Consider the following 10,615-nt stretch of genomic DNA (forward strand, 5'->3'; position numbering starts at 1 on the left):
TTTACCTCAATCTGGTTCCCCTTCCTGTACTATTTACCCACTAAACCTGAGTATTCTTCAATTTTGGATACTATAAATCTGCTGTATTGATGCATTTCATGGGATGTTTCATGTTAATGAAGTTCTTTGTCAAACTGGTTTTTTTTAATTAATATCGCGTTTACATTGCTTGTTTTGTAAGGTTTATCACATGTACCAGTTAAGCTATATTTCTAATGTTATATGTACTTGCATGTCTCTCATATATAAAGCTCATTTCGTGTGAGTCCTGGGACACGCTCCCACAGGCTTTGGCCAGGAGACCTGTCGATCACAAGGTCTCGCCATCCATCGGTGGCTGCATTAGCAGGGTCTCGCCATCCATTGGTGACTGTGTGCCCATGTGTTGCCAACATCCCACCCTCCCTCCGACAGACTGCCACCCAGCCTTTCTGCCTCAGTAAGCTGCAAGGCGACGGAGGCGGCACGTGCTCTGGCCGCAAAAAGGGCTTGCTTGCCCGGCGCCCTGCCTTCTCCCCTCCTTCTCCCCCGCCCTGGAGGCTCTTCTGGCCTCCGCGGCACGCTGCCTGCTGCCCTGATGCCGGCCTCTGCTGCTTCGCCTGGACCTGCGCTCCTCCACCCCTCCCTCACTCTGCCTCCGTCAGGGGCCGTGGGCCGGCTCTGTCGATGGTGCGGCCTCTAGGTGGCCTTCTGTCCCACCGTCGACTGGCTGCGACTCCCAGCAGGGACCGGCGTGCACCCCGCCCCACGCTCCTCCACACCTCCAGGTGGGTCAGGGGCCGCGAGCCGCCTCGCACTCGGCTGGGGCTCCAGGAGGGAGGAAGCACGCCTCCTCCACAACGCCACTCACCCAGGCCCTCTGCTAGAAGCTTGTTGCACTTCAGCCCGCAAAGGGCCTTCCTCCTAGAATTAAATAAAGATTAAAGGTTTTTTCAAAAGTCTACACAGAAGTCATTGTGGGTGTGGAGGGGGAGGTATTTGTGAATTTCATGCATTGTGCAGGGGGTTGGACTAGATGACCCTGGAGGTCCCTTCCAACTCTCCATTGTTCTCAGGACTGCAACCAAAGTCTCTGAATGAACTAGCTACATTTATTAGCACCATCTGATGTCTCCCTGCATTTGCTTCTCTGACTTCCTGCCTTTCCTAAGAAGGGAACCTGCTGCCATGAGTCAGAGAGCCTGAAGGACCTGAGACCATAAGCAACATGTAGGGTTGCCAACCTCCAGGTGGTGGCTGGCAATCTCCAGGAATTACAGTTGGTCTCCAGATGACCGAGATCAGTTCCCCTGGAGAAAATGGCTGCCTTAAAAGCTGGACTGTATGGCATCACACCCTGATGAGATCATTCTCCATTCTCTCCCGAAACTGCACCCTCCCCAAGCTCTGTCTCCCAAAATCTCCAGGAATTGACCAGGCTGGCCCTGCAACTCTAGATGTTTGGGTGTCTGTCACAGATGATTAGCTTTCTCTTGTTGTTGGCTGGAAGAACATATAAGCGCTGTGTCGTGAAAGACAGTACAATGAATGCTGCCTGTAAGCATATACTCAGCTTCACTGGGAACTGTGAGACACAATGGGAAAGATCTCTCTCACTAAGGAGAACATCACCAACATATTTAATGGTTTTGAGTGTAGGACACAGATTCCTTCATTCTTGTTGATCCTTACCCTCACCTTGGTAAAAACTGCACCATTGTGTATTCCTGCTTTCCCCTCAGTCGAGTTTATTTCTCTTCTTTGTGTTTGTGTTTATCATATTCTGCACGATTTCCACTTGTAAAGAAGTGCCTCTATTTTGAATTCAGCTTGTTTTGGAAAAGGAAGTATGACTCACACCCATGTGTTTTTCCTAAGCAAGCTGTTCCAGATGTCAAGTTAGGAACACTTTAAAACGGCTGGCTGCAGCTATGCAAAAACATGGCGACCATGCTTTTTGCTCCCTCGATCGCTCCTGCATCGAGGCAAAAACGGCCTCTCTCACACACTTGTCATGTGTGTGGGTGGCCGAAAACAAACCTCTTGCTATCTCCTCTTCCTCTGAGAGATCAGACGAAGCTCCCCCGGTCTGGAAAGGCCGGGAAGCTTCAAAAAGAACGAAAAGAGGATCTGGCGGCTTGGGAGCCTCCCAAAAAAACCGCCTGTCACTGCGCCACCAAGTTAGGAACCCTTTGACGTGATTTGTCACCAATGCCTTGTAATTCCCAGAACGACTTTGTTTCCCCCCCTCCACCCCATCAGCAAACCAGCCCTGTGGTAGTGGAATACAGATGCAAATTCCAGACAGTAGCTGTCCTAGTCTGTAGCAGCAAAATATCACAGGAGTCTAGTGACACCTCAAAGACTAAGCAGATTTATTCCAGCAAAAACGTCTGAGTCAGAGCTTGCTTCATCAGAGCTGGACTCTTTTTAACTCCATCACATCGGGGCTCTTTTAAGTTAATTGTTTTCAATGGTAGAGTTAAACACGTGTCTTATAGGTTTGCCGGGTCCCCTCTGGCCACCAGCAGGGGATGAGGGGGTAGGGTGGCCAGATCCAAGTGGGGAAACTCCTGGAGATTTGGGAATGGAGCCTGGGGAGGACAGGGTCCCCAGTGGGGTGCAATGCCATAGAGTCCATGTTAAGTCACTCACTTAACAAAGTAGTCGGAGAGTGATTCAGCAAAATATCAGCTTTAATCAACAACTCGAACACAACTCCACCACGGATCAACATCTGATAGCCAGAACAGCTTTTACATTGCAGCTGTCCTGCTTTTAAACTCTCCCGGCTAATGTAGCCACGCCTACTGTACATTTACCAACCAATAAGGTTGTATGCATAAGGACCAATCACGGACATTCCCGCTCAGGGAGCTTGTTTTTTTTTCTTTTTAAACCCCTGGAGGGGATTTTTTATTGATTTTTTTAAACACTACAAAAACTAGAACAGAAAAAAGGAAAAGGGAAAGCTACATATAAGGGAGAAAGTAAAGAACCTACTACTAACTAAAAACCCAAGAGAGGAGATCTCCAACTAGCTTTTTATACTTCATTCAGACTTTTCATCTTTGTACTTCTTATGAACTGTGTCAATCTTTTAACCCTTTTAACCATCCCCAGTTACATTTAATTGCCCAATAACAGTGCCCCCCATCATCCCCTAGAACCAAGTTCTCAAAGGCACAATTCAGAGTCCTTCAGCCTTTAGTTCTTCTTCTCTTTCTTCCGCAGTTTGTAGGAACTTTTTGGGGCTGATGCCCCCTGCTCAGACAAAGAGTTCTCACCAGACGAACCAGTTTCCAGCTCTCCACTGGACTTATCGTCCTCTTCTTTTTTCTCGTCCTCTGGCCTTCCCAGCTGCTCCTTTAGAAACTCTTGAGCTTTAAGAACAGAGTCAATCTTGACCTTCTTCTCCTTGATCTTGAATATTACTCCTTCTGGAAACAGCCATTTATATCCAATTGAGTTTGTTTGGAGGAAAAGCACAAGTTCTTTGTATTTCTTTCTGCGTTGTCTTACTTCAAATGGAGTATCCTTTAGCATTCTGACAGCATTCTCCCCCACCTTCAGGGGTGTCGCAGCAACTGCTTTCAGGATAGCATCCCTGACGGGCCTCTTCGAGAATCTTACTACAATTTCCCCAGGCAGATTATTTTTCTTTATGTATCCTGAATATGACCTGTAGGCCACATCCATGTTGTTGAGTAGCAAGTCCGCCTTTATATCTGCTACTGGGGCAAGTAGCTCACTCATAAGTTCTTTAAGATTCTCTCCTCTTTTCTCTGGCACCCCTTGGAAGCGCAGGACCATATTAGCCTTATCCATTTGCACTTGCAGCATCTGATCTTCCAAAGATACAGTTTTTTCCCCAATTTTTGCACTTTTTCCCTCACTATCTGCGTTGTCTCAGCCATTTCCTTTACTTTCTCATCATCCTGCTTCATTACTTGAATCAAATCCGTTATTTGCATTTGTTGAGCAGTAATGCTTGTTGTCACAACTTGCAGCTGCTTTTGTTGTGCAGTATTATTCGCTGTTACAACAGACATCTGTTCTTTAAAGACATTGAGCTGTTCCAGCAGAGGGTGCATGACCTCCGTCATCGGCTCCGTCGTCTCACTGGTCGTTTCCAGCACCTTTGGGGACTCTAGTTTCGCTTTTAAAAGTTTCTCTTTGTTTCTGTCCCTCTTCACCACCATCTTTTCCTCGTTTGTTTGCTTTCGCAAGAAATTTTAAAGTCTCTGAATATGCGCTTATCTGTATAGCTCGATGGGTGAGTACTTCTGGGTAATTTCGTGTTTATTCTTCCACTCCCTCCCCCTTTCGGTCAACGATTTATGGGCATGGGAGACGTTCCTCCCACCACTCGCTTCTGCCATTTCGCTGCTTCGGGTAGGGAGTGTCTTTTTGTTTAAAAATCAGTTCTCATTTGACTCACGTTCATAGTTGGTCTTCCGACCCCTCTTCATTCATCATTTCAAACGCCTGATCTCCTGTGCTTGACCTGGCTAGCTTCACTTGTACCATCAGGTCTCTCAGCTGGACGGACCACTGGAGCAAGGGGGAGCCTTGATTCTCTGGCATTCGGCCAGAGAAGAGGCTACCCCCTCAAAGCTCCTTGGCCAGGTGCCCTTCCCCGGGCTCCTGGGGGGGTTACGAGCCTGCTCACCCCCTCCGTCTGCCGGAGCATGGAGACACCCCCGGGAGGTCTGGGAGGTGATTCCGTGAGCGTGCCGCCATCAACTGGAAGTCGACATTCCCGCTCAGGGAGCTCGTTGATAGTGATTGGTTAGGTGCTTCCTGGGCTAGCAATGTGATTGGATGTATTTGGATCCTAGCCCAGGACGAAGCTTAACATAGCATTTCAATTAGATGTTTTCATCACGCATTATGCATTCAATGGCAGCTTATTGAATACATTACAGTCCACCCTCCAAAGCAACTATTTTCTCCAGGGGAACTGATCTCTGTAGTCTATGAATGAGCTGTAATTCTGGGGGATCCCCAGGTCCCACCAGGAGGCTGGCATCCCTAGTGTCTTAGCTTACCCCTACTGGAATCAATGCTGCTTAAAAATCTTTAACTGCATCCTCCTGTGGCTTGCTTCCCTAACCAGTACAAATCAGCAAAGATCTTTGGGAAGCTTGGTTCCACAGAATGTCACTCCAGTGACCCATCTCTACACATTCTTGACGCCTGCTGCTGTGTGCTTCCTTCTGCCAGCTATGCTGTTGCTTCTTTGCATGTAAGACTTTTGCAACAAAGGGCCTTTCCTCTTTATTTTGTAAGTAGTTAGTTGTTATAATAAAACTGTCAGCAAACACCAGTGTGAAAATAATAATAATATGGTAAGTCCTGTACTGATTCTCGATGATAATATGAAAACCATTTGGTCGTTTTCACAGGCAACACTAAAAAAATAAATCACCTCTTCTGCCACATGCAAATTTTTAACAATGTGGCTTAAAAGATGTTAGACCACCAAGGGAGACTGCAGAGGAAGGCAACGGCAAACCACCTCTGCTTCTCACTTCCCTTGAAAGTCCCTTGCTGGGGTTGCCATCATTCGGCTGCGACTTGATGGCACTTTACACACAGACACACACGTACACACAAAGATGTTCATTCTGCAGTTATTTTGGACCTATCAAAAATAACCATTTAAAAGTGAATGTGCTTCCTCCTCATTTTAAGTTTTTAAGGAGAAGAAGAGATTGGATTTATACGCTGCCCTTCACTGGCTGATGAACTAAATTCTTCATGAGCGGTTTACAATCTCCTTTCCCTTCCTCTCCCCACAATAGACACCCTGTGAGGTAGGCGGGGCTGAGAGAGCTCTTTCGAGAACTGCTCATGAGAGAACAGCTCTGAGAGAACTGTGACTGACCCAAGGTCACTCAGCTCAAGGTCACTCAGCTGGCTACCTGTGGAGGAGTAGGGAATCAAACCCGGTTCTCCCAGATTAAAGCCCGCCGTTCTTGACCACTACAACAAACTGGTAGTTGTCATGGTCCCCATATGAAAATGCAGGCAAGTGAAAGCAAAGATAGTCACCATCTCCATGATCATTTTGTGAGCTTTCTTAGATATCTGACAGCCTACTTTTGAAAAGGTAGACATTGGTCTGTAGTTTGGGAATGCCCGTAAGCCAAGGCCTAGGGTGGAGTCCTCCTGGAATTACAGCTGATCTCCAGACAAGAAAAATGAGTTCCTCTGGAGAAAATGGCAGCCCATGAGGGCAGGCTCTATGGTATACCATGGAGTCTAGGAGAAGCTGACATATATCTACCAAGGCCTCCAAGATTTAGCTCTTGTGGTCCACCAGTCACCTCACATTTGGACTATTATATTATGGTTTATGTAGGGCTGACCTTGAAGGTCAGAAGGGAGAAATCAAATTAATTTCTGGTGCTAGCTGCAGAGTACACATAAAACCAGTTATGAATTAGTTTCACTGGTTTCCACTAATTCTTCTGGACTGTTTTTTCATATCTATATCCTGTTTTTTCTCCTTGATGGAGTGGCTTATCACATGGTTCTTTCCTCCTCCACTTTATCTTCATAACAACAGCCCCAAGAAATGTTAGGCTGAGAGTGTGACCGATTTCACACAAGAGCTGCACCGCGATCGCGCCTCCCTTTGCCCCGCTTCTATTGGTCAATTTCCCACTCAAAGTCACACGGCCGCATTTTGACCCGCAGCTTCACCCAATTTTCCTCGCGGTTTCGTGATCCTATTTTTTGAGGATCACGAAACTGCGGGGAAAATCGGGCGAAGCCGTGGGTCAAAATGCGGCCATGCGGCTTCGAGTGGGAAATTGACCAATAGAAGCAGGGCAAAGGAAGGCGCGACCGCGACATAGCTCTTGTGTGGAATTGGTGACAGGCCCAAAGTCACTCGGCAAGCTTCCATGACAGAGTGGCGCTTCAAAGCCAGTTCTCACAAGTCCTAGTTTGACACTCTAACCCCTGTATAATGCTGGCTCAAAATCAAGGTGCTGATGATGACCTTTAAGTCCCTTGATGGCTTTGTTTAAATGGGGTCAATGATTGTATTGTTGTTTTGACCTGTTCTGTTCTGTTACATTACAAGAAGCTTGGGTTGCCAGCCTCCAGGTGGGGCCCAGAGATCTCCCGCTATTACAGTGGATCTCCAGACTACAAAGATCAGTTCCCCTGGAGAAAATGGCTGCTTTGGGGGCTGGGCAGTATATCTCCCTCCCCTCCCCAAACTCTGCCCTCCACAGGGCTCCACCCCCAAAATCTCCAGATATTTCCTAACTCAGAGCTGGCAACCCTACGAAGAAGCTTTGAGAACATATTTTGCTGAAAAGCAGGTCAGGCAGCATTTCCTAATCAAACAAATAAATGCTGATCTGATCCGTGTTCTGTTTCTTACAGCGTTTCTTTTTTAATGCACAAAGATTTTAGAAATCAGACGCCAGGAAAAAAAGCTTTAATTTTTATTTATTTAAGACTTATCATTGATGTCTGGAAGTCTGAGTCTCCTTATAACAAAGGTTTCAAGAGGGAAGTTTCCACAAGTTTAACTGCAAGCCTCTTGGTTCTGTTTTTTGGAGGGTTGGTTTTTTTGTTTGTTTTTTAGTATTGAGTGATTGCTATTGCAGTTCTAAGCAGAGTTATAAGTCAATGGACCTAGAAGGGTCTAACTCTGTGTAGAATTGCACTCTGCATTGTTTTGTCTTCCTAGAAAAAAATAATAATGCCACTGCTGAATATAGATGCAATTGTTTGTGGCTTGTTTAGGACCCTCCATAGACAAATGGAAAACTCTGAAATCATAGAACTATTACTTCAGTTGGGCAGGTGTCAAAGTTACATTCTCTATAGAATCTTTTCACAGCTGGATAAACGAGTGAGTGTTGGTTTTAGGGCACGGGTCCTGAAATGTAAGTTTCTGAATTCCCTAATGGCAGGTAGTTGATGTAGTGAAGATCTTAATTTATGCCATGTTTATTCTGTCTCCTTGGTATTGTCTTGAAAGGTCCCTGGCAAAAGAAAGAGCAAAAGTTAGAAACAGGTACTGGGTTCAGGATCCAGTGACGTGGATTTTGATATGCTTTCTTAGTGAGCACGAGTAAACCATTAGTAATGAAAGCTCCTGATCGTCTCCCTCTACAGCACTGTGATGTTTTGTCCTGTGTGAGTGAACATATGTGCACAATTGCAGTTCAAAGGCTCAGTTATTTCAGTGGCACCATTTAGTTTCCCCATTGAAATAATTAAAACAGGTGTCCCAATTCTATGCATTTTTGTTCTGAAATAAGAACCACTATGCTGAATTGGGCATTGTGTACATAGATCTTGAGTCTTAAAGATGCTTAATTTTGACTAGATCATCTTCCATCTAATGTTTTAAAACAGTTTTTAGTCTGCAGTTCTGTACACTTTCATTAGTAAGTTAGCTGTGGATATAACAATGGAACATGGGGATGGTGGAAAGTGCTGTAAAGTCACAGCTAACTTATGGTGACTCTGTAGAGTTTTAAAGGCAAGAGATGGTCAGAGGTGTTCTGCCATTGCCTGCCTCTGCATAGCAACCCCGGGCTTCCTTAGTGGTCTCTCTCCAAATACTAACAAAAGCTGACCCTGCTTAGCATCTGGCTAGTCTGGGCCATGTAAAACAGAACAAAGATGTAACTTATTCCTAAATAAACATAGAGAATAAGACTTTTAGGCCAGATTTTTGAAAATACTTATTTAGAAACAAATCTCAAAATTGCTCACAAAAAGGACCAGTTAAGTTCATAATTTTAGGCACTCAACTAGAAAGTGTGGCAACTTACTTCAAAGTGACTGGTGCTAAGGTACCTTATTGACAGTTGCTTCCCTTTTTAATCTCACATAAACTCAGGGGTCATTTCCTGCAGGAGCGCACAGGAGCGGAGCTCCGGCAGTAAAGAGCCCAGGGGGTGGGCACATGCAACAAGCCCCGCCCCCTGCTCCCAGCAGCCCTCAGTCAGAGCAAGAAGCAGCCAGGTAAGCTGCAGAGCTCCCCCCGGTCCAAAACAGTCCAGTGGCACCTTTAAAATTTATTTTTATACTTTTTTACAATGCACATAACACGATAAACACCTTTAAGACCAAGGTTTATTCAGGCACAAGCTCTCCCTCCTCTGCGAGGGCAGATCTGCACGTCTCCCCCCCATAGCTAACAATCCAAAACAGTCCAGTGGAGCCTGAGCGGTGGGTGTTGCCTTCTGACACACTTCCGGTGATGTCAGGGGGTGTGGCATATGCAAATGAGATATGCTAATGAGTTATGCTAATGAGCTTCTGCACCTCTTTTTCTACGAAATGACCCCTGCATAAACTTATATTGCTGCTTATATTCAACGCAAAGAGCAACCATTACAGAACAATTTGGGCAGATCCCATGTTGGCCTAAAGAAAACAGCAATCCAGAGCCTAGAAGCCATGCTAAGGTAAGACAGAATTTTTTATTTTCCTCCCAGTCCCCTTTGGCTGCATTCAAATGTCACAACCAGACCTAGAGTTTGCTTGGGATTAGAACAAACCTTGTTCATTCCCAGGTTTATGATTTCTTCCCACCTAACACCACCCTGCTTTATTTCTCCCTTTGCACATGGAACCATGACTGGAAAAAACGTCCTGGTCTTCTGACTCCCATATCATGTGCCAATTAAATTCAGGTGCCTTAATAAGTACGGGTTGTTTCTTTCTGCAGAAGTCCACCAACTTCCCTCTGCAAGCCATCTACAAGCCTCTCTCCCTCCCTCAGTCAAGGGGTGGTTAGAGCAGCATTTGCTCTAAACCAGGATTAAACTCTAGATGGGAGACTTCCCAAACTAGGGAGTCATTTCAAATGCACCTAGTTTAGGTTTGCCAGATCCCCCCGCCCGGCTGCTGGCGGGGGTGGGGAGTAGGGTTTTCAGTTCCAGGTTGAGGAACTCCTGGAAATTTGTGTATGGAGTCCGGGGAGGACAAGGACCTCTGGGGGGGTACAATGTCACAGACTCGACCCTCCAAAGCAGCCATGTTTTCCAGGAGAACTGATCTGTGTAGTCTAGAGATGAACTGTAATTCCGGGGAATCCCCAGGTCCCACCTGGAGTCTGGCATCTCTAATGTACTCCAGATATGAAAGACAAGCTGAATATGGTTAGCTGAAATTTATGCACCTCTCAGTGACTTTTGCTTCAAGCAACCAGTTCAAGAATTCTTGGGTAGCAATCTCGTCCAGGATTTCATGGAGCTCACTGTTGTAAGTGCCTTCTGAATATCTTCTGGCAATGTTTACAGCTTTCGCAGTTCCTTCTGACAAACTTTAAAAAGGAAAAATGGACAAAATAACTTCCTTGTGGCTCAAAACAAATACATCTCCTATAATTCAGTTCCACATCTCCACAGCAAAAAACAAACAAAAAAACCCCATACAGAACTGAGTTGACTGTCCACAGCCTCTTCAGAAAAATTACATCTGGGAAGCTATTTCAAGTCTCTGAAACCATTTCTAAAAATGCAGACAGGGAAACATCTTGTGCCCAACGGAGCCAAAAACCTTAGTCTCGTTTCAGTGGCAGAGACTGAAACACATTCATCTCTCTCCCATTTAAACTTGGCTGGATGATGCCTGACAGGGCTATTTTTGG

General features: G+C 45.7%; 1 protein-coding gene across 1 annotated transcript in view; it reads right to left on the minus strand.

The window, feature by feature from the left end:
- Positions 1 to 626: 626 nt before the first annotated feature.
- Positions 627 to 10,615, minus strand: part of LOC107123549 (glucagon-like) — a gene marked incomplete at its 5' end in the record, with an annotated part of 17,229 nt that continues 7,240 nt past the window's right edge. The window contains 2 exons of the mRNA XM_015426796.1: positions 627 to 903; positions 10,145 to 10,288. Coding sequence (XP_015282282.1) covers positions 627 to 903; positions 10,145 to 10,288 — 421 coding nt within the window. The remainder of the gene's footprint in view (positions 904 to 10,144; positions 10,289 to 10,615) is intronic.

Source organism: Gekko japonicus, unplaced genomic scaffold, assembly GCF_001447785.1.
Source record: "Gekko japonicus isolate JY-2015 unplaced genomic scaffold, Gekko_japonicus_V1.1 scaffold6927, whole genome shotgun sequence".
NCBI lineage: Eukaryota > Metazoa > Chordata > Lepidosauria > Squamata > Gekkonidae > Gekko > Gekko japonicus.